The sequence below is a fragment of the Prionailurus viverrinus genome, chromosome A2, assembly GCF_022837055.1.
Source record: "Prionailurus viverrinus isolate Anna chromosome A2, UM_Priviv_1.0, whole genome shotgun sequence".
Taxonomy (NCBI): domain Eukaryota; kingdom Metazoa; phylum Chordata; class Mammalia; order Carnivora; family Felidae; genus Prionailurus; species Prionailurus viverrinus.
Genome location: NC_062562.1, coordinates 56,559,197 through 56,584,779, shown reverse-complemented (window position 1 = coordinate 56,584,779; position 25,583 = coordinate 56,559,197). Strand labels below are relative to the sequence as shown.

Genomic DNA, 25,583 nt, shown 5'->3' with positions numbered 1-25,583 from the left:
GGCTTGGATGGGGATGAGTGAGAGCAATCTGGCCTCAAGGTAAGTGCAGCAGCCAAAAGGCTGTGGAAGTGAAGGGGATAGAAGTGTTCTCAGTGGGGAGGCTCAGAAGGGGGAAAGGGGAACCCTTAAGCATGAGTCTACAGAAGTAGTAGTCATTCAATAAATACATGCGGATTTATTTATAGGGATAAGATGGTTTCCTTGGGGATAATTTCAGGAGGAGGTGCGTTTTATTCATCTGCCATGTCCCTACCGTGACAGACAGGGCAGCAGGTTCTAGGACAAGCTAAAATCATCCCCTATATTAAAAAAGAAAAAAAAGTTACCCCCTAGTCGTCCTGGGGCAGGGGTTAAATTAAAAAAAAAAAATTTTTTTTCAGTGATTCCTAATTGTTTTTGAATACAGAGACTTAGGATGGAGTTTCCACTGCGTTCAGGATGAAGGTGTGACTTCTGCGTAGTGTTGGCGGGGGGCGGGGCAGGGGGGAGAAGAGGGTAGGAGTAGGGCCCATGCAGGCTGGCCTCTTAGCCCACAGACGCCAAGATCATGTCTACTGGCAGCTCCTCCGAACTTCTGGCTGTCACCTGCATTGTTACTGTGTCCAAAAGCAGAAGTCGGGAGCGCACCAGGATGTCATGATTTCCCCGGAACACACCTAGAGGGAAGAGAGGAGTACAAGTGTGTAAGGCAGAAGTGAGCTGCAGAGGCTAGGCTGAGGGTGGCAGCTGTAGCAACTGATCAAGGCAGCTGTGGTACAGTGAAATGGAAGGGGTCTGGGAACTGGGGAGCTGGGCTGAAATCCCTCTGAGCCACAGTATTGCCAATTACAAAGTAGAGGAGATACTAACCATCGTTTAAGCTTCTGCCAGGTACAAATGAATTAACGGACATACAAGGCTTCTACCTGGCACGGGAGAGGCTCTCATGCATGTTGGCTAAATCTAAGAGCACTGATGGAGGGACAGCCCCTCTATGACAAAACCGCACAGCAGGTGTCTGCCAGACCCAGGGGACTGAGTTGCTTCAATGTGGCCAGAAATGATTTGCTTGGGGTCCATCAGCTGTGAGCAGGGCACTGAAGCAGAGCTGCCTCCCAACCCTGATTATAAATACTCAGAAAGAAAAAAAATCTCTGACTTCCTTTTGTTCACAGTTCTCGGTGTGATGACTGTATTGCCCCCACCCCTTTAATTAATTAATTAATTAATTAATTAATTAAAATGTTTATAATTTTCGAGAGTGAGCAAGCAAGAGAGCGCATATACACGCACCCTCTAGGGCAGAGGAGGGGCAGAAAGAGAGAGGGAGACAGAGGATCCAAAGTGGCTCCGCACTGACAGCAGGGGAGACCCATGTGGGGGTTCAAGTTCACAAACCTTGAGATCATGACCTGACCTGAAGTCGGATGTTTAAGTCAAGCAGGCACTCCCTTCCCCACCCCTTTAAACAAAGACTTTAGAGACATCCAGATCTAGAGATATTTACATACAAAATGCTGTATCTGGAATTTTCTTTAAAATAACCCAGGGCGGGGAGTAGAATGAGTGGCGGTATACATGCTGTTAGTTGTTGAAGCTGGAAGATGAGCACACGAGGGTTCATTATACCATTCAGTTTTTGTGTGTATCTGAAAATTTCCATGTTGACTTAAAATTCCATTCCTATTAGAGAAGACCAACCAACCCAGTAGAAAAGTAGAGAAAGGATATGGAAATAATTCACAGAAAAAGAAATACAAATGGCACACACGTTTCAGATGCTTAACTTCATCCAATATGTACGAAATGTGAAATAAAAACGACACTAAGATCCCATTTTTCACCCAGACTGTGAAAAATCATTTGCTAATGATTTGATAATATGCTGTGTATATTACTGATAATACATACTGCGTTGTCCACAGTGTGGGAGGAAAGGCAAACAGTTCCTATGGAAGGCAACTAGAAATTTTTACCAAAATGAGAAATGCACTTTAACCTGGTAATGCCTTGGGAAATTTTTCCTATAGACATCCTTAGGGCACACATACAAAATAAAGTATGTGTGAATGTATGTATGTATGTGGTTATTCACTACAGCATTGTTTATAATAGCAAAAGCCTGGAACACTCTCAATGTTCATCAATACAGGCTAATTCTATAAAATATGGCACAACCATAAAATGGAATATGAGGAAGCTACAAAAAAGTGTGAGTATTCACTTTGGGATGATAAAAAAGTCCTGGAGACAGATGGTGTTGATAACCACACAATAATACGGATATACTTAATGCCACTGAACTGCACACCTAAAGTTAAAATGGTAAATTTTACTTTATGTAGATTTTACCACAATTAAAAAAAGAAAAAGAGGAAACTCTATTTTTAATCTAATCTCCACCCCCAACGTGGGGCTCCAACTCATGACCCTGACATAAAGAGTCGCATGCTCTACCAACCAAGCCAGCTAGGCACCCAAGAAAACTCCATGTGTTGACAAGATAGATCTGTCAAGTGAAAAGCAAAGTGCAGAACAATGTATATACCATTTACACATAAATATCTGAGTTAAAATAGGGAAATGTATACATCCTAGCTTTCATATCCATAAAATGACTGGAAGGATATAGTAGCATTGTTTGTAATAACAGTGCTTCGGTGCCTGTTGCAAGGAACTGGATGAGAGGCAGAGGAGAGGGTCAGAGGGCATTTCACTACTGGTATTTTTTTATTATTTAAAAAAAATTTTTTTAAATATCTTTTAATTTTTTTTATGTTTATTTTTGAGAGGGAGAGGGAGAGACAGCATGAGCAGGGGAGGGGCAGAGAGACAGGGAGACAGAATCTGAAGCAGGCTTCAGGCTCTGAGCTGTCAGCACAGAGCCCAACACAGGGCTTGAACCCACAAAGTGTGAGATCGTGACCTGAGCTGAAGTCAGACGCTCAACCGACTTGAGCCTACCCAGGCGCCCCACTGCTGGTCTTTTTAACTCTGTAAATTTTCAATGCTACGAATTTGAATCCTCATGTTCCCAGTGGGAGCCCTCAGCCCAGGATGCAGTGGCATCCAGGCTATGAGCTACCCAGGCACTTCCCATCTAGAAATGTTGCTTACCAGCCAGGAGCAACGTGTGGGTATTCTTGTTGTCTGGCACTTTGTCTGACCTCTCACAAGGGTGCATTCCCAGGAATTTCACAATATTGCCCACAGCCTCTGTAGGGAGAAATCGCAGCATCATTAAGCCACACCTCATTTCCCTTTTGTGTCACCACTACTACCCCACCCCCAAAGCCTGCTCTTAAGGGCTTTTTTTTTTTTTTTAAGTTTATTTTTTTATTTTGAAAGAGAGAGAGAATGCGGAGGGGCAGAGAGAGAGGGGGACAGAGGATCTGAAGCAGGCTCTGAGCTGACAGCAGAGACCCTGATGTGGGACTTGAATTCACGAACCATGAGATTATGACTTGAGCTGAAGTCAGATGCTTAACCAACTGAACCACCCACGGGTGCTCCTCCCCGCCCACCCCCACCCCCACCCCCCACTGCCTTTTTTGAGTTAGTTTGTTTGTTTAGTTAGTAATCTACACCCAACATGGGGCTCAAACTCACAACCCCAGGATTAAGAGATGCATACTCTTCTGACTGAGCCAGCCAGGTGCCCCTCTAAGAGGCTTTTAATGAAGTGGCATCTGAAGTATATGCTCTAGACATGGCCTTGGATCCCTGGGGAACAAAAGTTGGGAGGAGTGAAAGGGGAGGACACATTTTAACAGTAGCCAAGGATTTTACCTTCAAGTGTCTTGATGGTAGACAAGGTGAATGTCTCCTCCTTCTCAAACTCATCTCCTAACTGATCCCAGGCTGCTTCAAAGTTCAGCATCATGACCTTTTGGATGTGATCAGCGACAGTGACTTCCAGATCTTCCAGCTGGGGAGATGGAGGTGGAAGTTAGGCACATACCTCCAGGGGAGTGAGTTCCTGCTCTGTACACCTCTGGGCCCCTGCTCTGAACTCATCCCCCCCCCCCCTTTAATGTTTATTTTTGGGGTGCCTGGGTGGCTCAGTTGGTGAAGCATCTGACTTCGGCTCAGGTCATGATCTCACGGTTCATGAGTTCGAGCCCCGGGTCGGGCTCTGTGCTGACAGCACAGAGCCTGGAGCCTGCTTTGGATTCTGTGTCTCTCCCGCTCTCTGCTTCTCCCTAACTCGTGCTCTGTCTCTCAAAAATAAATAAACATTAAAAAAAATTTTAGGGGCGCCTGGGTGGCGCAGTCGGTTAAGCGTCCGACTTCAGCCAGGTCACTATCTCGCGGTCCGTGAGTTCGAGCCCCGCATCAGGCTCTGGGCTGATGGCTCAGAGCCTGGAGCCTGTTTCCGATTCTGTGTCTCCCTCTCTCTCTGCCCCTCCCCCGTTCATGCTCTGTCTCTCTCTGTCCCAAAAATAAATAAACGTTGAAAAAAAAATTAAAAAAAACAAATTTTTAAATAAGGGTGGTAGGGGAAAGCTATGTACTAATTCAGAAAGAGCTCTAAAATATAGTACGTGAAAAAATACAACAGCTTTAAAAAATAAAATAAATAATAAATGTTTGTTTATTTTTGAGAGAGAGAGAGAGAACGTAAGCAGGGAAGCAGGAGAGGGGCAGAGAGAGAGAGGATCTGAAGTGGGCTCTGTGCCAACAGGGCTCGAACCCATTAACTGCAAGATCATGACCCGAGCTGAAGGCGGACGCTCAACCAATTGAGTTCAACCAATGAACTCATGACACCACGATCAAGAGTCACATGCTCCTCAGACTGAGCCAGCCAGGTGCCCCTACACTATGGTTTTAAGTGGAAACTGGAAGGTGTGTGATGTACACAGTGACCTTTATTATGTAACTCCTGCCTACTCCTCCAAATAACTCCCAAGGACCATGAGTAATGTTTTCCTGTTTGTTCATCCTTGGTTTTTACACTTCCCAAGTTTTCTTTTCTTAAAGCATGAATTCTTTTGAGTTTAAAAACGGTTTCTTTCAAAGAGCCAAAACAGCAAGAAAAACGTTAAGTCTAGTTGTTAGCTCCTGGACAGGGTTGCTCTGCAGCCTCGGGCACAAAATTGAGCCTCCCGACATTAGCTTCTTACCACATATTCATCTTCATAGCCTTCATCGTCGGTCTCCCCAGTGGTGGGGTCACAATCCTTGACAGTGAACTTCATCATGCAGCTGAATGTGCAGGCCACTGCAAGGAATAAAGGCTGGATGGTCAGGATGACCCCAACCACAGCGGGGGAGGAGTTCCTCCATAGGGCAGGTGGCCTCACCCTGCTCCCCAGGCCTCTATTACATTATCAGTAGTGGCAACCCCACAGATAGCCATCTGACTCCACAAATCTGGACAGAAGGTACCTTGGGAAAGGGCAAAAGAGTCAAGTCATGGGTCTGGGAGTCCCCTCACAGGAAAGGAAGAAAGAGGAAAGCAGGGGTGCTGCAGGATGGCTAAGCCCATGCCACAGTCACGTGTCCATTGTCCACGGCCTGGAAAAAGAAGCTGGTGGGTTCCTTGGAAGGAGTGGAGCTGGGATGTTTCCGTGCTTGTTCATGGTAAAATGAAAGAGTACAGGTTGAGGACCAGATAGGCCCAGGTTCTGCCTCTTACCAGCCCCGTGAACTTAGGGGAGTCATTTAACCTGAGTCTCAGTTTCCTTAGAATTTCCTAGTCCTAGGAGTAAGAGCAGTACTCATCCCCATAGGTCTTCTATGAGGGTGAAATGGGATGACATAGGACAAGTTCCCAGGACTCAGCCTTTCTTCTTTAACCTTTCTCAAGGTTAAAATCAAGGAGTTGAGGCTCTCATAGGAGACAAATGGTTGGTGCACAACTGGCCCACCCCATCTGGATCCCAAGGCCTCCCAGAAGACCAGGGTGGGGTCAGGAGAAGGGCTCACCAGCTGTGGGGTCTTCCTTGGGCAGTGCCACCAGCGTGTAGCAGGTCCCAGGCTGGTTGTAGGGTAGGCTTCGGGCAGGCACGTAACAGAGCACTTCATAAGCTTCAGTGGGCTCCATCTGGACTGTGACATTCTCCAGAGTCTGGTCATTGAGTGTGTTTGTGCAGTCAAACTGGACCAGGGAGGAGAGGGATTGCTTAGATACTGCTCTAGGTCAAAGCCCTGCTGCAAAGGAAGAGCCCAGAGGTCCTAACTCATCCCATGGGCCAAAATGACTCCTATCCCGGGTGCCCCTGCACAGGGTCCCTGACCCCACGTTGACACACAGGAGCCAGAGAGGTCCTGGGTCAAGGCTGCAAGACACATACCAGCTGGTGACAAAACCCAGCATCAAGTTGGGCTCCTGACCTATAAGACCCGTCACACTCGGGACCACTCCCTGGGCCCAAGCCTCAGCCCTCCCCACTCACCTGGAACACCATGTGGTCAGTGAAGGTGTGTTTGGTACAGCGGATGACATACTCTGTCTCTGACTCAGTGAGGGCCACAGGCTCAGGCGAGGACTTGAAGAGGAGCCCCAGCCCATGGAACTCTGGCACTGCCGCCAACTGTTCTGAAAGCCACAGGCCACACGTTTACTCAGCCTTTCAATTCTCAGACCAACCTGTGATGGTTTCTAATAAATGCTCATGGCCAATTCTCCAGGGCTTTTACCCTACTGAGATGGATAGATATGTATATACGATGACAGGTTACTCGCTATATCCCAAATATACCGATCATTTTCTCCTCTCGCTAACTTTCCTCAAGCTGTACCACGCCCCATGAATACTCTCTTCCCCTCTGTCTCACAAAAGACCTCAGCCGCAGAACACTGACTGGGAGATCCCCAACGGCCTAGGCCTAATCCATCTGGAGACTCCCACAACTTTAGAAGCTCAGCAAGGATTCTTAGAAAGTAGAGATTAGGAAGACTCTAAGGATGAGATGAATGCTGTTATCGCCCCAGAATCAGGCAAAAGAACGAACTGATCCTACACATTTGTCAGTTAAGACAAAAGGCCAGTACTAGGAGATGTTTCAGATTCAGACTTGCCAAAAACCCCACTTCAGGTGGTATGTGAGTACCTGGGAAGGCCCATCTGTACACCTCAAAGCCAGGTTCCAGCAGTGGGCTGGATCCAGTAGCCCACAGGCCGCCAACGTGGCCCCGTGGCCCCATCCAGGTGAAGGAGACATTTGATAGCTGCCTGCACACAATATCTACCTATGACGGCCTGCGGCTACTGCTCTCTTTCCTATTCTATGGCAGGGGCGGTGTTCCTCAATGGATCACTAGTGTCAGAATTACCTGGGGGTCGGGGCTTATTAAAAACTCAGATTCTGGGCCCATCCTAAATACAGTCTATCAGAATCTTTGGGCTTGGGACTCAGGAATCTGCATTTTTTTTTTTTTTTTTTTTTTTTTTTTAGGAATCTACATTCTTAAGAAATTTTGCCAGCTGATTCTGATGTAAGCTGATATCTGAAGACCACTGCTCTAACATTTTTAACTTGTCTTCCCAAATCAATTGAACTCTATAAGGACAGAAAATGTGCCCTGAGGCCAGGGATCTGGTATTTTGCCCTGAACTTAGAAGGTACTTCATTCATGTTTCATGGATAGAGACAGAAAGTAGGCATTATTATTATTATTATTTGGCTTTCTCCCCCACAAAGAGTTAGGCTTTGTGACTGCTTCAGCCCTCTGCCGCCTGAAGGATTATATTTGATGAATGTGCAGGCAGTGAAAAGCCCAGAAAGAGCCAGCTTAGAAATCAGGAGGCACTTTTGGGCCATTGTGATCATTAGCCACCAGAGTGCTTTTCTGTGGGCATTGATTTCACTGGGATATCAAGTTTCTAGACCTGACACTTAACTACCCCGGGGGATTCTGCTAGAAGCTATCAGTTAATGCCTCTGAGTTTCCAACTCTTCACCGATAAAATCGATACAATAATCTTGCTCACAGGATTGTTGTGAAGATAAATGAGGCAATAAATGTCAGGATCTAGCAAACCTTCTAGAACCGAACAGGTGATCAATAAACGTTAGGTTTCGGAAGACTGCTTAAAGATGAAATTGATACCCTCTAAGAGGCTTAAAATGAGTCTTCCTTTGAAGCTGGGGCAGAATGGTAGCCTCAAGATACGCACAAGCTAATTCCCAGAACTTTTACCCACATGGTAAAAGGGACTTCGCAGATATGATTAAATTGGATCTTGAGACTGGGAGATTATCCTGGATTATCTGAATGGGCCCAGTGTCCTTATAAGAAGGAGGCAGAAGGCTCAGAGTCAGATTTGAAGAGGCCATGCTGCTAGCTGTGAAGGTGGAGGAAGGGGTCACCAGGAGAGGAATGGAGTCCTCCAGAAACTTGAAAAAGCAGAGACCTAATTCTCCCCTGGAGCCTACAGAGGAAGCTCAGCACTGCCAATACAATGAAACCCATTTTGGACTTCTGCCCTCAGAATTGTAAGATAACTGTGCTGCGCTAAGGCAATAACTTTGTGGTGATTTGCAAGAACAGCAAAGGGGAAGTAATACAGAAGGGAAAGTTTTGGGTGAGGGTGATCCCAGTTACCTCAGGATTCAGATTTTGCTCAATCTGAAAGATGTGTTGATAGAAGACAGGATTCTCAAATGGAATGGGGGCGGGGAGGATTTAATTAATTAACTAATTTTTTTTTTTTTTAATTTTTTTTTTTTTCCAACATTTATTTATTTTTGGGACAGAGAGAGACAGAGCATGAACTGGGGAGGGGCAGAGAGAGAGGGAGACACAGAGTCGGAAACAGGCTCCAGGCTCCGAGCCATCAGCCCAGAGCCTGACGCGGGGCTCGAACTCACGGACCGCGAGATCGTGATCTGGCTGAAGTCGGATGCTTAACCGACTGCGCCACCCAGGCGCCCCATAATTAATTAACTAATTTTTATAGTTTATTCTCATGAACCGTGAGATCATGACCTGAGCCGAAATCAAGAATCTGATGCTTAACCAACTGAGTCATCCAGGTGCCCCAGCGGGGGTGGTGGTGGAGGATTTAATTTAATTCAACAATCATTGGGAGCTCACTGTGAGGAAGGAAGGCACTGTGCTAAGTACTACGATGGAGAATATAAAGGACAGAACCTACAAAGAACCACACAGAACTACTTGAGGGAAGGCGGAAGACTGGGAGTAGAAGTGATGAGAACAGGAGATTCTTCATGAAGGAAGAGGGACACATGTCAGTCCTTCATGGTGGGATTCAGTAGATAATATGGTCTGTCGCTTAGATACACAGCCTCAGCCCTTAAAAAGATGCTAGACCAGAGGGACAGATAAACACCCAAACAAAACCTTACCAAACAATGTGGACTGAAGGCCTCTGGAACCCAAGAAAAAGTATTAGCGTCTTTGGACCCCAACTGTGCTGAATCTGACATCAGGTACCGGCTTGGGCTCCAGGGACCTGAGCCCTCAGAACCAAGGCCAAGGGGCAGCTTTGAGCCAGTTTGATGTGGATCTTAATTCCAGCCCCTGCACTTTCTTGCAGTGCAGCCTTAGGCATATCACTTTCTCTCTCTGAACTTCCAATTCCTCCAATACCAAATGGACCCGATAACTGCCACCTGAGGGTCAAATGTGTTGACTAAAGTACTCTTAGGACTCAGAACTCAAGGGTAAGAACTGTCGTTGATTAGGTCTCTCCTAATTCCCCTGAAGAAAGCAATGACACCCCCCACCCCCAAAGCTGAGGAGACCAAGCCCAGTCCTGAGCACCCCACCAAGCACCGCTACTCACCCTGGAAGATGTCTTCTCGAGTGGCTGCCACTTTCTCCGCCTGCTTGGCGGCTGTGATGGGGGTGCTTTCTGCAGGAGCAAACACACATGGTGACCAACAACTCCAGTAATGGGGAAGTGTGGGGCTGACCACAGAGCTGTTCCTTAGGGATTATAACTTCCAACCCCCTGAGAGAGTGTGAGTACGTGAGAGAGCGAGTGTTTGTGTGCATGTGTCTCCAATCCTGGAGTCAGCCGTAGAAAGGATTAGAAAGGACTGTTCCATCCTCTTGGTACAAGCCCCCCAATCCTGGCTAGGTTTAGTGGCTTCACGGCCCATGCAGACCCTCCAACAGAGGCCTGGACCTGAAAGCCTCTAAAAGGAGCACAGACATTACTTACCTGTTCTCTGCTCTGCCATGGGCGTGGTGGCCAGGGGCACAGACTTGAGGTCAAAAGGTTTTTCCGATGGTTCTAGAGTGTACTGCTGCAGAGCTCTCTCCAGACCAGGGATAGAAACGGTCAGACCTAGAAGCCAGTGGGAGCGAGGCACTGCCTGAAGGCATGACAGAATGAGCAGCCGGAATCCCCCATGGAAGCCTGTGGCCCTGGGGTCTAAGTTGTATGACCCTAGACCACTGAGAAAACCACTTAACACTTTCTGGGCTTCCACTTTCTCATCTGGATCCTCCTTCACAGGGCTGGTATGGTGATAAATGTATACAAGAGTGACTTATATAAAGGACTATGGGAAGAGAGGTTTTTTTCAATGACTAGTGTTTCAGTTCACTGAGCTACTGCCACCCACACTGGTGTGAACTGCAAGATTCGCAGTCTCCTGAGGTCACAGTGATGCCATGAAGTTGCCATGAAAGTCCAGCCCAAAGCGTCTTGCCTCACACTTCCCTACCCAGAGAGGGTGTGCCTGCTCTGGAGTGGGGAGGAGGGCCACAGCTCTGGGAGGGGGCCTAGTCGAAGATAGCCAGGGAGACTCACCATTTAGGATATAGCCTGCGTTGAGGGCCTTCTGCTTCTGCTCCAGGACATTGAGATAGAAAGTGGCTCGGTCCCTTACTTCATTGTCATCGTCCATCACGCACCTGCAGCCAGAAAACATAGCAATCTGTTTTTTGTTTTGTTTTTTTTTTAATGTTCGTTCATTTTTGGGAGAGAGAGAGAGAGAGAGGGAGAGAGCGAGTGCCCACAAGTGGGGGAGGAGCAGAGAGAGACGGGGGACAGAGGATTCCAAGCAGGCTCTGTGCTTTCATCACAGAGCCTGACACAGAGCCTGATGTGGGGCTTGAACCCACGAACTGCAAGATCATGACCTGAGCCAAATCCGCATGCTCAACTGGCTGAGCCACCCAGGCGCCTTGGGAACCCACGGTAATCTTGACTGTGGCCCCACAGGGGTGGCAGGGGGACACTGCAGGGTTTCATCAGACGGTAGTAAGGGGAAGCAAGTCCCCAGATGAACATGCCTGTGGGATCCAGGCATCAAACACACGGAGGGGCCTATAAAATTCTAGCTCATTACCTAAGAGGTGGCCATATTCATATTCCCCGGGCCCACTCCCTAAAGCCCACCCAGTGAAGGAGGCAATCTCCTACATCCAGCAGCATATGTCAAAGAAGAATTTAATATGACCCAATAATTCAACTCCCAGGCATCTCCTCTTGAGAACTGACAACATACATCACACAAAAACTTGTACGTGAATGTTCATAACAGCATTATTCATGAGAGCCGAAAAGTGGAAACCAACCCAAGTCTGTCAATTGGTGAATAGATAAAATGTGGTGTGCTCATGCAATGAATTATTTGGCCATAAGAAGGAATGAAGTACTGATATATGTTGCAGCATTGATGAATCTTGAAAAAAACATCACAGAGAAGCCAAACACAGGAAAGGTCGCAGATTGTACGACAGCATTTCTAAGAAACGACCATAATGGGCAAATGCATAGGGAAATAAAGTAGATTAGTGGTTGCCTAGGGCTGGGAGGGGGGGGGGGAGTAGGTGTTGGGGAGAGGGCAGTGACTACTAATCAATATAGGGTTTTTCTTTAGTACTTAAAAAAAGTTTTTAACGTTATTTTTAAGACAGAGATAGAGACAAAGACAGAGCACGAACAAGGGAAGGGGGCAGAGAGAGAGGGAGACAGAATCCGAAGTAGGCTCCAGGCTCCGAGCTGTCAGCACAGAGCCTGATGTGGGGCTTGAACTCACCAGCCGCGAGATCATGACCCGAGAGGAAGTCGGACGCTTAACCGACTGAGCCACCCAGGTGCCCCTCTTTCTTTCTTTTTTTTTTTAACCCCCCCCCCCCCGCCCCCCCGCCGTTAACCAGCAAAACAGGCAAGCAGGCACAGCTGAAAACAGCCTCACCAAACTCCATACACTGCAAAAAACCACAGGGACCAAGGATTCTTAATGCTGGAAACTAACACCCACATTGAAAATACTGTCCTAGCCTAATAGACATTTACTCTGCCCTGTAAACACTATGGATATCAGGTTTCTATTGGCAATAATAGAAATGTTTTAAACTTAGATTATGGTGATGGTCACAACTCTGTGAATATATTAAGAAACATGATGTTAGGGGCACCTGGGTAGCTCGGTTGGGCGACCAACTTGGACTCAGGTCATGATCTCGCGGTTTGTGAGTTTGAGCCCCGCATCAGGCTCTGTGCTGACGGCTCAGAGCCTGGAGCCTGCTTCAGATTCTATGTCTCCCCCTCTCTCTGCCCCTCCCCTGCTCACGCTCTGTGTCTGTCTCTCAATAATAAATAAACGTTAAAAAAAAAAAAAAGGAAACATCTTGTTATACGTTTTATTTATTTTTTGATGTTTACTGATTTATTTTGAGAGGGAGAGTACAAGTAGGGGGAGGGACAGAGAGAGCCGGAAAGAGAGAATCGAATCCCAAGCAAGGCTAGCACAGAGCCTGATGCAGGCTTAATTAATCTCATGATCTGTGAAATCATGATCTGAGCCAAGGTCAAGAGTCAGACACTTAACCCACAGAGCCACCTACTGCCCCAGAATTTTATTTTTTTATTTTAGAGAGTGAGAGAGTGTGAGTGGGGAAGAGGAGCAGAAGGAGAGGCAGAATTTTAAGCAGGCTCTACGCTCAGCACACAGCCTGACATGGAGCTCAGTCCCATGATCATGACCTGAGCCAAAATTAAGAGTCGGATGTTCAACTGATTGAGCTACCCAGGTGCCCTTTATACGTTTTAAATGGGTAAACTGTATGGCTCGCAAACTGTGTATCAATAAAGCCATTTTTTTAAAAAAGAAAGGCATTAAAAAAAAAAAAGGAAGAAAAAACTCAACAATAGGCACACCTAGGTGGAGGGATTTTTGCATGATATTTTTCCATGCTTTACAACGCTTTCTATTTTTTTCCCCCTACAATCCATTGTTGTATAACCTCTCCCCCGGGGAACACCGTCACCCATCAGGGACCTCTGGCCTATACTCACCTCTTCAGCAACACCAAGATACTGGGTAACATCTCTTCATTCTGGGCTCCAAACTTGGCCAGAGCACTCACAGCGCCTGTGTTTATGAAGCAAATATAATTTACTTAACCCACCTGACAGCTCACGACAGTTCCAGTACTTGGAACGAATCTTTGGGCAGAAGAGGTCCTGAGTGAAGCAGTTCTCAGCCTGGAGGCCCACAACTGCCTGCAGTGCAATGAGTGGCCCTGGGTGGACCTCCTTTGGGCCTCAACTCCCTCAGCTGTTTCAAGGAGAAGACAGTCCCATTCCTGGGTTCCAGGAGCCATTTCAGCACTGACTACGACGTGGCCACAGAAGCTAGCCACACACAGGCTTCTCACCTTCTGTATCCAAATGGCTTCAATTCAGTTAGCCTTTGTATTATATAAATGAAAAAACGACCCATTACTTAATGAATATTAATTGCTGAAAGAGGAAAAATCTGTCCAGTGGGGGCATGAGAAGAACAGTAAATTTAAAGTTAAGAATATGATGGATGCACACTGAAGTGCATACTCATACAAAAGAGTAAATTTTACAGTATGTGAATTATACCTCAATAAAGCTAACCATTGAAAAAATACCTGAACACTTAAAAAAAAAAAAAAAAAAAGCAAGCAAGAGAGAAAAAGTTAAACACCAACATATAGTGAAAGTTAAAAACCAAAAATCAAAAACCAACAATACAAGTCAGAGCTAAGGAACCACTGAACTGGGTGACACGCAAGCATCCAAGATCCTGCCCACAATGTTATAAACCACGGAGCTTGTGAGGCTAGAACACAGAGTGCCTGGGGACTGAGGCTCAGGTCCCTCTGACAGGTCATCTGCTCAAGAAGCAGCAAAGAGCCCCAGTTCAGCCCTGGCTCAGACCCACCTGCCCGGACCTCCTCATGCTCCAAGACCACGCGGTTATAGATGAAGCGGATATACTTGGAGGGGTTGTTGGTCTTGGGTCCCTCCTGGCCCAGGAGATGCAGGATGCGGGTGGCCAGGACGGTGAACTCGCAGTCCTCGATGAACTCGCACAGGTGTGACAGCCCGGTCTCCTTGCTCTCTGTGTTTTCCTCAATGATGCTAATGATGCAGTCCACGATGGCCCGCTTGTACTCAAAGCCGCCCTGCAGTGGGAGGGGTCAAGCTGAGCGAGGAGGCTGCTCTCTCCAGAAATGAGCTGGGAGGCCCAACACCTAACCAGGACCAGGAAGGACAGCAGTCCAAACAGAACATGGAGGTAAGGGACCTGGCTACCTGGGCTCTACCTTATTTTTTGTGTAAAATAAAAGGCCTGGACTGAATGCTCGCTGGGGCCCTTCCAGATCTAACAGTGGACTGTTAAATAGAAACATTTTGTGTCTCGTTAAGAATTTTATTTTATTTTAGAGAGAGAAAAGAGCGCGAGCCAGGGAGAGAGCCAGACACGGGGCTTGATCCCAAGACCTTGGGATCATGACCAGGGCAGAAATCAATAGTTGGAGGCTTAACTGAGCCACCCAGATGCCCCTCAGATCCCTGATTTTTACAGGGAGAAATTGATGTCTGTTGACAAGACCTGTTATGAGGATAAGACTGTGTATGCTGTGTAGTATCTCCAAAGTACTGGACCCATTAGCTGAAGGCTTCTTAAGTATTAGTGCCCTCCTCCAATCTCAGGAGACCCAATGACACCCAAGGCAAGGGCTTCTTGGTCCAAGGGCCACTCTGTGCTGGGGCGAAGGGGCAACCAGATATAGGGACCAAATCTACTCCAAAAACCCTTTGCTTCTGCTCCTCTGAATTACCTGGTTTCATTGAGACATTCAAGGAAGGTAGTGTAAGTGAATCACTAAGACATGTGAGAAACAAAAATAGAACCCAATGTCAAATTATTAGCATCAATTGCAGAAGAAACCACGCTGGAGGTCCCAGAATGGCCCAGAAAATTTCTACACTAGGCACCAGTAGAGAACACAGGTTTTCCTGACTCCAGCACAAAGCATCGCCTCAGGGCATCTGCTGTGACTTTAAAGCCAGGGTGGTGAGTCATTACTTATTACTGTAATTACTAGGAATTGGTGCATGTTTATATTGTCAGGTCTGTAGGCACCAAGAAATTCACTTGGCCAACGGGTTGATATGCATACCTTCCAAGAAGAGACTCTTGGCTCCAAACTGAGAATGGAGCTTACAGCCAGGTCACTCCCTGCACCAGGAGACCTGGCATGCCCCAAATGCCTGCTCTTACCTCTTCCCGCAGCATGGTGAACAGGAAATTCATGAGCACGGCGTGTTTGCGAGGATACTTCTGACATAGGGCACTGATGGCCTGGACCACCACCACCTGAGTCAAACAGACGTGTATAAGCAGCAGCCCCTGCCTCCAGGCTTGAGTTACTTAGTTCACTAAGTGCCAACCAAGTCCTTCCTTAGGCCCAGCCAGGCCCTGGACCCAGAGGGCAAGGAGGTGAGAGGAACTCCATCTCTACCCTCAGGGAGCACGCGATCCCTGAGCCCATCTAAGTAGGGTAGCAGGCACATCAGTCCCAACAGCCCCAGGTCCAGCCTCTGGGTCCCCCAAACTCTGATTTTCTACTCAGACCTCAGGGTAGGTCCACTGGTCCCTCTCCAGCCTCCCTGTTCTGCTTCTCTTCCTACCTCCACCCCCACGATCCCACCTATAGGCTGTTCAGGCTCCTCCCTGGGTACTTTGGCCTGGGCCCTCTCCCATTTGCACACGGTGTCTTTGGTAGTCCTACCTCCTCCCGTGGTTTTAACCCACCTCTTCCATGCTACTCACTCCCAAACATTTGTCTGTGTCCGAGCTCAAGCCCAATGTTAGCGAATGTCTACCAGACAACTCCACCTGGTACCCACGGCACCTCAAACTCAACACGTCTGCGATCACCATCATTACCTTCCTACCTCCCTCACCCAGGACCTGACGCTCCCTCCTTCCCCAAATTGACCAACAGCACCACCATCAGCCCATACCAGAAAACTAGAAATCTTTGACAACATTTGCTCTCAGCCCTCACTCCATGCCCTGCCACTGGCCTTACGAAGGAACCGTACGGACAAAGACCCCAAGGCTGGATGTGCACATCTCCCAAGGCCAAGACCTGTGAAGAGCGATGTGCCACCTCTTCCACTGAGTCCTCAAGCCCTACCAGGCCCAGGTCAATCCTGGCCTGGGGGCTGGGGAACGTGAGGGAGCAGGCACAGAGCATCTTCCTCATTCCGGGAACGGTGGGTGTTGCAGGCATGCCCGGGCACCTTGAACTCATCTGAGATCTCCGACATGAAGGACGAGATCTGCTTCATGAGGCGATCGATGCTGCTCTCGCTGCCAGTCTTGAGGAGTGTGGTGATGGCCAACGTGGCGATGCTGCGATTTGAATCTGTAACCAGGTTCTCTAGGTCCAGATTGCAGGCTGTCACTGCTGACGGATGCTTCATGGCCACCTGTTTTGGGAGGACAGAACAGACATACAAAGGGACTTCCGTCATTCCACTGGATGACTCTGGCCTGGTCAGAGGTCCTGTGGATGGGCTCATCTCGCCATCTTGTAGAAAGCAACTGTGATCAGTGTTACACCTTCTGCAGCTCCGGTCAGGGGCCACGACATGCCTCCAGCTGGATCAAGCACCTCCCGACCCTCTCAAAAGGCAAAGTGCTCATTCTGTCCACCCCTAAACTCTCACCTTATTGAGGGTACGGACAGCAGCATAGCGGAGAGCGGCCTTGGGCGAGCTGCAGAAAAGCTGGAGCACTGTGGGGAGATACATGCCACATGTCAGGCCTCCCTCGCCGCTCGGCAGCTAGAAAAGCTCAGGCCTCTGGGGAAGGGTCAGGCAGGGCATGGGGGGTACATGAGGGCTATGAAGCTGTTCTGACCCAAACCGTCTGCTCAGCTCATATCCCTGCTGGCACCCTCACCCCAACCAAGGAAAAGAGCTCACGAGCAGAGAGGCTTTAATACGCTTATGAGAGCCCAGTGGATCTCATGAATGACGGCCGCTACTTACTGAGCACCTGCTATGTGCCAGATGTTGTGCTAAGGAGCTGCTGTGCCTTGTCTGATTGGTTTCTCACAACCCCACAAAGCAGCTATTATTATTATCCCCACTTAACAGATACAGAGACTGAGGCACACGGGTAAAACAACTCAAGTAACTCTAGGTTAGGTACCAGTAAATGGCAGAACAAGGATTGAAATCCAGGACTACCCACACCTGACGCCTGAGTCTTTTACCCAAAGTAAAACTCCACTCCTCTCTTCTGGGGCATGCATGCAGACCAGCAGAATTACCTCAGCCCTGCCTTAAACAACTGCCCTGGTTCCTATCGTACATGGTTGCATGTCAGGCAGCAAAGCCTTCCGTGTGCTTTGGCTCTAGGGAAGCCAGGACTCTAACCCAGGCTATCGGGCTCCAGTATCCAGGCTTGAATGACCCCTCTGAATTGCCTTCTCCTTTGCCTGAGATAGCCTGGCCCCTAGCGAGCATTATAAAACCTGGTTTTATAAATTTTGGGTTCTTCCACCAGGGCCTCTTGCCATCACTAGCCAGCCCAACAGGCTGTAGCATGGATCTGAACCCCATCTCTGCCTCTTAGTGGTGCCCCAGCCTCTTTAATGGTAAGATGGAACTCAAAGTACCCAAACGTGATGAGTGTGAGAGACCCTGGCACAGCGTGCCTGGCACCAAATGGGTACTTACTAGGTCCCGATTCCTCTTCTTAACCCCCCAACGTGGCCTATCTGAGGGCATTTTCTTTCTTTCTTTCTTTGTTTCCTCCAATCCCCCAGCCCAGGGCCCAGTTCCCAGCAGGCACGGAAGTGTGGGGCCGGGGCGAAGGAGGTGTGTAACCTGACACAGCGGGGGCCAGCTCTTTGGCGCTGCAGCCTGGCAGGTTGACGATGGCCGAGGCGGCTTCGTACACCACCATCTCGTGCTTGTTGCGCAAGCAGCTCTCAATAAAGTCGAACAGAGGGCTGTCACGGCTACAAAAGGACACGGGTGGCAAGAAGTTGGGGATGGCCCAGCGCAGAATAGGGTGCCATCTGGCCAAGGGGCACAAGAGCCATTCGTTACCTGCCATCCTCTTCTTCCAGCTGTTTGCTGGCCACCCGGATCATCATGCAGTAGGCAAAGGGAGACTTGAGGCCATGCCGGGTGAACTTGCTGATCATCTTATTGACAGCCAGGCGGTCGTTCTTCCGCACGTGGTACAGGAGCCCCAGAGCATGGTACTAGAGAGCGGGGGGTCGTGGCAGAGTACAGGTGCGTGAAGCCCAGGTCTACCAGCTGTGTGGCCCGAGAGAGGCCTCTGCATCTCTCTGGGCTTCAGCCTTCTCGTGTCTAAGATGGGCATCACAGTAGCTACCTCGCAGAGTGGCTGTGACAATTTCCCCAGATGCTCTGTACGGATGGCCCCGGGACAATGCTCACCACACCACGTGAGTGTTGTGTGTAGTCTAGCTCCTGCCCTCAAGTTCAGCAAGGGCCCCGACAGGCATCATGAGTACAGATGTGGAGGGGACAACAGAGACCACAGTGATGAAAGAATGGAAGACCAGGTGTCCTTCAACAAGAGAAAGTGGGTGCCAGGCCCTGAGCATGGACAGGTGTTATAAGGTGCCATGCAGCACACCTCATACAAGACCTTGTAGAATTAAACCTTACGCCACCCCTGAAGGTAGATACTCTTAGTCTCACTGAGTTGCCCAAGGACACATGGCTGGTACTGGCAAAGCTAGGTCTGGAGGGCCCAAAGTCAAGGGATTACCCTTCTGGAGATATAAGGTACACAGAGTTATTTCCTGTTCTCTCTGCTCTTTTTTGTTTCTTTACCAGGGTGGCATTCAAGGGCTAAGTCATGCGACTGTGGGTGCCTTGTATGGGAGAGCCTTCTCTGACACTGGGAAAGATCTTGAGGGGCCACGGCTGGCCCTGGAGAGGAGAATCGGCACAAGGGGTGAGGAGAAAGAGAAGAGATAAACACACAGGGGGCGCCTACAGGTATGCACCCGACAAGTCAGATGTTCTAGATGCTCTTTTATATTATCCTCACGGCTTTGTGAGGCAGAAACTTTCATTCCCATTTTATAGACAAGGAAACTTGTCTTACAGAGATAAAAGGAATTTCTGGACTAGGTCACTGAAAAAGTGTTAAGTAGCTGAAAGCCCCACCAAGACATTTACATGCGTCACTAAAAAAGCCAGCTCGGCAAAGGCTCTCTGGCTGCCTGGGCCAAGTTTGCTATATCTCATATCCCAAAATACAACTCAGCTTGTTATCAGACACTTGAATATTTTAGTTCCAGCCGGTAAGGAGATCATAACTTAAACCATCCCAAGTGGTACCCTGGATCGTTTCCCCAAACCCCCAAGTCTCCCCACAATCCAGTGACAAATGATGAAAGCCTGCTCCTGCTAGAGGACACCAGGATCTCTGGGGTGAGCGTCCATTTCTGAATCACCAGTCCCAGGTCATTTGCCTAAGAATCATCAATATCATTGCTCTGCTCACACCTCACCTGGACCATGATGTTATCACTGGATGCCGCCTCCTGGGCCTCATTCACCCAGCGCTTGACCACGTCAAAGCTGCACTTCAGTAGGTGCTAAGGGAAACAGGGCACATTAAGAGGCGGGCAGACAGGGTGCCCTGCCATCATGCCTCCTGGCCCTGGCTCACAGTTCAGTCCAGCTCTGGGTCTTCCCTCAGACATGGCCCAGAGCCTCTCCGTTGTCCTGGTTCTCTTGACACAGCACACAAGGACGGCTCCCACCCTCACTCTCTGCCCTGGTGGCAGATCTCCCATGAGGCCCAAACTCCCCACAATCTGTCACCCCAAGGGATGGGTCAAGAGTTCCCCAGGCACTCTTCACTGAGAAGGTGGGTGGGACTCTCAGATCTGGGAAGGGATATAGAAACTTTCTTTTTCCTACTGAAAAGCAACTCTGATATTTTCTTCAGTTTCCCAATCTGATGCCCAGGCCCCAGCCACAGGGTCCCCAGCTACATACCAAGGAAGACACCAGGGCAGAGCTGGAGACACTGGGCACCTTGTCCACGATGGCCTGTTTCATGTAGCGCTCAATAGCCTGCAGCATGGTGCTCTGTGGGGACAATGAGTGGGGCAGAAGGGGACCCAATCAATCCTTGGCAACCGTCAGGAGTGCAGGTGATGGGTGGGGAAGAGTGGGGACAAGAAGGAAGGAAGCAAACCTGTTTCTTGTGAACCTGCACCCTACCCTCATCCCCACACCACCTGGCTCAGTGCTTTGCTCAGGAGACGTGGGACAACCTAATGCATGCACAGAGGATCATGACTGAGCCTTGCCCAAGAAGCAGGGAAAAAGAGGAACAGCTCAGCAGGGGCAGCAGACTCACATCAGTGATCTGGCAGAGGGCACGCACAGCCGGGCCACGGTAGTTGTCTTCTTTCCCAGTCATGTCCTTTGTCAGGCTGTGGGAGGGGAAGGCATTGTCTGCGCAGGAGCATGGCCTGTCCTCCCCAAGCCCTTCTCCGCACCCTCTCCTCCCTAGCTCTAGTCACACCCCCTTGTCTGGACTACTACACGAGTGTAACTAGCGTTCTTGCTGTATTCTTACTCTTTCCCGGTCAAACTCCAAGCAGCAACAGGAGAGATTTTTTACAAAACTCCAGACTCTGGGGCGCCTGGGTGGTTTAGTCATTAAGCATCTGACTTCGGCTCAGGTCATGATCTCGAGTCCCACATGCATGAGTTCGAGTCCCACATCGGGTGAGCTTGAGCCACGCATCAGGTGAGCTCGACCCCCACTTTGGGTGAGTCCCTCTCTCACTTGTACCCCCCCCCCTCAAAAATCAATCAATCAATCAATCAATCAATCTCCAAATGGACCAGGTCACTCCCCTGCTTGGATTAAAACATTCCCAAGGCTTCCTACTGCCCATTACCATCAAGCGTAAACTCCTTAACAGAGACTCTCCTCTCCGGGCCTTGACATCTGCTATTCCCCTCAGCCTAGAGTACTCCTGGCCTTCTCCATCTCTGTCCTGCTATTAATAAGCATTTTCGGAAGAGATTAGTTTTCAGTGGCTTCTTTCATTCTTTTCTTTTTTTGGGGGGGGGGGGGGGATATGGAACACTTCCCGAATTTGCCTGTCATCCTTGTGCAAGGGTCATGCTAATCTTCCCTGAGTTGTTCCAATTTTAGTATATGTGCTGCTGAACTGAGCACTGTCCTGCTATTTCTTGCTCATCCTTCAGCACTTTGCTCAGACAGTTCTAGGGGGCCTTTCCTGATCCAAATTCAAGTTGTATATCCTTCTGGTCTGTTCTCACAGCCTATCATACTTCCCCGGATAAACTCTGTTATATATTCTAATGCCTGTCTCCTTGGTTGTTTCTCTGGGACTGCAGAGGCCATGTCTACCTTACTTGCTGCTAGCTTCCCAAAGTTATGCACAGGGACTGGTAGATGTTCAAAAAATGCTTTCTAAACCAACCTACAATGGAATGTATAGCATCTCCCCACCCCCCATAAACTGTGGCAAGAAGAGAACTGAGCTCCAGTTCTTTTTTTTTTTTTTAATTTTTTTTCAACATTTTTTATTTATTTTGGGGACAGAGAGAGACAGAGCATGAACGGGGGAGGGTCAGAGAGAGAGGGAGACACAGAACCGGAAACAGGCTCCAGGCTCCGAGCCATCAGCCCAGAGCCCGACGCGGGGCTCGAACTCACGGACCGCAAGATCGTGACCTGGCTGAAGTCGGACGCTTAACCGACTGCGCCACCCAGGCACCCCCTGAGCTCCAGTTCTTAAGGACAAGGATTATATTTTAGACACACCTTTCCCCTGAATAACTCAGTCTAACACAGAAACCAGTACTTGGGAAGTGAACCTGTTTGTATACCCCCTGCATTCTCTATGTCTGTTTTTCTTGTGTTCTCTCTTGGCACTCACTAAAGTCTTTCGTAAGCTCCACCCTGGCTCAGTTGACTGAGAGGAATCAAGGCAAGGAAGGGTTTGTGCGTCAGGTAAGGCTAGGGAAACTGCACACTCTAGAGTGCCATGGAGGGGCAGCAGTAACTGAAAGGTGAGGGAGACAGAAGAGGAAGGGGCACCTGACATTATGTCAAACAAAAGTCTCATCACCTGATACACATGAGTAAAAATGGCTTCTGTGTCAATGGCACCCGTCAAAGGAGCCACACACAGACCCGAAGACTCACCTGCTGGTAACAATAATGACATCCTCGGCAATGCAAGACATCTCCTTGATGGTCAAATAGCACATCCGACGGAGTGTGGGCTGGGAAAGAGAGAGGAAAAGCCTATGACCACTGACTCAACATGAAAGCCAAGGTCAGGAAAACTCCAATCCACACAAAGGTAGACCATACTGACTGTGGGCACTTACATCGTTGGACTGAAAGAGCTTGGTCATGGCAAAGAAGGCCTCGGTTGCTTCGGTGGTCCCTAGGTGCTCCCCCTGTTTTAATAAAAAACGAAGTCTCAGCTTGGGACAGAGAGGCCAGAAGGCTCTTCCTGCCAGATCAGCCCAGGTCACATCCACAGACCCTACAGAGGCTCCATCAAGGGGAAACACATCAGAGTTAGACCCTGAGGGAACCCAGAGCTGGGCTATATCCACACAGGAGCTATCAAATACCCTAAGGGCTATGTGACTTATGCTAACGCCCCCAACAACTCCCAGCACCATGTTCCCTGCCCCCAAACTTCACTCTCTTACCTGGTTTATGAGGTAAAGGATCTTGGTGAGGATGTGGGCACATTTTCGAGGGTTGATGGGTGTCTCGTTAAATACACGGGCCTAAAAAGAAGCAACCAAGAACATTACCTTCTGACTTAGTTTATTTCCCTTCCATTGACTGCCTCTCAAGTACATTCAAGCTCTGAGAAGTCCCAGGGTAAATAAATACATTTGCCTCGATAAGCTTATTTTCATAAGGAAAGTTTTGTTTTGCTTTCTCCCTAATTCATCTATTAAGAACTCCTGAAATCTGCCCTAAATATCAATTAGGGACATGCTGACTTACTAACAGATACTCAATAAACATGTGTTACCTGGAAAGAGAAACACAGAACAACAACAACTGCAAGCATATTGAACTCTCTCCAGGAGCAAAGCGTTCCTGTCTTTCCAGGAACAGGTTTTTCTCCCCTACTGTTCTTTAAACCATAGTATTTTGAGCACGTTGACTGTGAACACTTGGAATGGCAGATGACAAATGACACTTGCCTCCTGGAGTACTGCACTCTTCTCAAGATGCTGGAATGGGTTGGAGCCTCCACCTAAAGTCAGAGAACGGAGAAGAGTGAGTATAGGTTGTAAGCCTGAATTGCATATACAGAAACATAGAGAAGGGAAAGATGTCATTACCGTCTGCTTAGTCAAGTTCAAACTACTCCAGAATGGCAATCAAAGCTCTACAACCTGCATATAGGTCCTACCACTCTACCTCAAACCACTTCCTTAAGTCACCTAGCAACCCTGATATAGTCCTCTGTGCCTCTCATAGCATCATGTCTTGCATTCATTTATGCAACTTGTACTTAACTGAATCCCTTACAATATGCGGGAACCATCATCTAGTGACTAGGATTTCTTCACAGCAAATGTCACATTTGTAATTAATTGTATGTGTCATTATCTGGTTGATGTCTATCTTCTCTGACTTCGCCTGTGACCATTTTAATGTTCCCAGCTCAGGCACTGAGTGTCTCATTTGTTCCACTGCAGTATCAGGACACAGTACAGTGCCTGGAATACTGTAAGCGATCAATACATATTTGCTGAGTAGTTACATTAAAGAGGGTTCTCAGCGCAGAACATTGGCTCCACAGATTATGCCCCATTTGGCCAGTAGCAACGCAGCCCGGCGAATCCCAAGAGGTCACCCGGCGAAAGTCACAGTGGTTCACCAGGCCCTGCCCCTTCCCCTGACAACTGGGGAAACCGAGGCCCACAGGAGAGTGACCCTCCCAAGGTCACCGAGCGAATCGTGGTCCGAGCTTACGAGTGGGGGCAGCGGAGCATGCTCGGGCACTCGGAGGCCCGCCGCTGACCAGTTGCGGACCTTGGAATAAGCCCCTGCCCCTCACTGAGTCTCGGCTTCAGGTCTAGGCAGAGGCCCCGAAAGAGGCACCCAAGGAGGGTGCAGAGAGCCTGTAAGAGGGTCCAGCCTCCCCCAAGCCTACGCCCTCTCACCCGATTCCTCGTCTTTCTTATCAAATTTCTTCAGCATGGTGGTGCTGGCGGGGCCCAAAGCAGCAGCCCTGCGCTAGCCGTGTTCAGCGAGCAGGGGTTGTCCGGCAGCGGTTCCGCACAGACCACTTCCGGCCGGCCACGTCGCCCGGATCTCCGCGCAAGCGCAATCCGCGCTCTGCGCATGCGCACACTCTCCGTCGCTGCGCCCGGCGTTAACCTTTTCCCTGCCGGGGAGGGGCGGGCCCAGGGCTGGGGGCTCGGGGGGAAGGGCGGAGGCGTTAGACTCGGGGCTGACCACCCCAACTCTGCACCTTACGTCCTCCTTATCTGTGCAATGGGAGCGGTCGTTCCTGCCTCACTGCGTTGTGGCGTTATTTTAAAGGGGCTTTCGAAGGTGAGGCCCTCAGTAGACACCCAATTGTTACCTGTTACTATTTTCACCTTTTCTGGGTGGCTTCACTTTGTTTCCTTACCTCGCCTGATTTTTTTTCTCCCTGGCTCGAACCACCATATAACACACTGTATTTTTACACTATCGATTTTATTGTCTTTTATTCACTGTCGTGGTTAGTGTTGGCATACAGTAGGTGCTCAAGTCAATTCCTGTTAACTGAATGAATGCATGAACTTTCTCTTATAATTCCTATCTGCCCACCCCCATCCCCCATCACATGTAATCCTGGTGCAAATTGTTTTGTACTTTATTAACTTTCAGGGATCGAAAGTAAAAAGCCAGCATAGGAACTTCAATATGCTTTTAAAATACTTTGGATACTTATCGAGCGCCTACTAGATGCGCCGCCCTAGCGCAGAAGGCTGGAATGGGCTGAAAGGGGAAAACGAAACGTCACCCACAGTTTAGGTCTTCCTGGGCATCTGCGCGGGACACCCTGAAGCTAAGGTAAGGATGGTGCGTGCCAGCGTGCCAAACTGCATTTGGCTACGGCAAACCTGAGTCAGGGTGGCCGAGAGCTGACGCATGGCAGGCAATCGGCTTGCCTGAGGAGGGGGCTGCTCGAAACCGGGCGGGGGAGAAGGAGACCTGGTGAGCCAGGAGTGGACACGAGCGGCAGGGGTCTGGGGCTGAGGCCCACAAGTGAAAGAGGAGGTAACAGCTTAGCGAGAGGAGGGGACTAAGGGGGAGGG

The 25,583-nt window shown here is 48.9% G+C and overlaps 1 protein-coding gene and 1 non-coding gene across 2 annotated transcripts; both read right to left on the bottom strand.

Annotated features, from left to right (window-relative positions):
* Positions 1 to 152: 152 nt before the first annotated feature.
* On the bottom strand, positions 153 to 24,587 carry COPG1 (COPI coat complex subunit gamma 1). The gene is made up of 24 exons (XM_047827474.1): positions 24,438 to 24,587; positions 23,469 to 23,521; positions 22,959 to 23,039; positions 22,626 to 22,697; positions 22,438 to 22,517; positions 20,608 to 20,683; positions 20,241 to 20,333; positions 19,748 to 19,834; positions 18,303 to 18,460; positions 18,078 to 18,211; positions 16,911 to 16,978; positions 16,482 to 16,670; positions 15,454 to 15,549; positions 14,107 to 14,350; positions 13,209 to 13,284; positions 10,713 to 10,816; positions 10,119 to 10,244; positions 9,738 to 9,806; positions 6,381 to 6,523; positions 5,911 to 6,082; positions 5,106 to 5,203; positions 3,769 to 3,907; positions 3,097 to 3,195; positions 153 to 656 (listed from the first exon to the last, which is right to left on the bottom strand). Exons 1-24 carry the CDS (start codon positions 24,472 to 24,474, stop codon positions 526 to 528), a joined length of 2,625 nt encoding a protein of 874 aa, XP_047683430.1. The 5' UTR covers positions 24,475 to 24,587; the 3' UTR covers positions 153 to 525.
* On the bottom strand, positions 21,335 to 21,441 carry LOC125161333 (U6 spliceosomal RNA). Its single transcript, XR_007150549.1, has one exon. It is a non-coding gene; the product is annotated as a U6 spliceosomal RNA (small nuclear RNA).
* Positions 24,588 to 25,583: the final 996 nt, after the last annotated feature.

Excerpts from the sequence above, each read along its gene's own strand:
- COPG1 (XM_047827474.1), bottom strand. The coding sequence starts at position 24,474 with ATGCTGAAGAAATTTGATAAGAAAGACGAGGAATCGG. Across the intron at positions 16,979-18,077 it reads GCTGGCCCCCGCTGTGTCAG|TGCTCCAGCTTTTCTGCAGC; the intron begins GTTACACACCTC and ends ATCTCCCCACAG. Across the intron at positions 16,671-16,910 it reads CTGTCCGTACCCTCAATAAG|GTGGCCATGAAGCATCCGTC; the intron begins GTGAGAGTTTAG and ends CTCCCAAAACAG.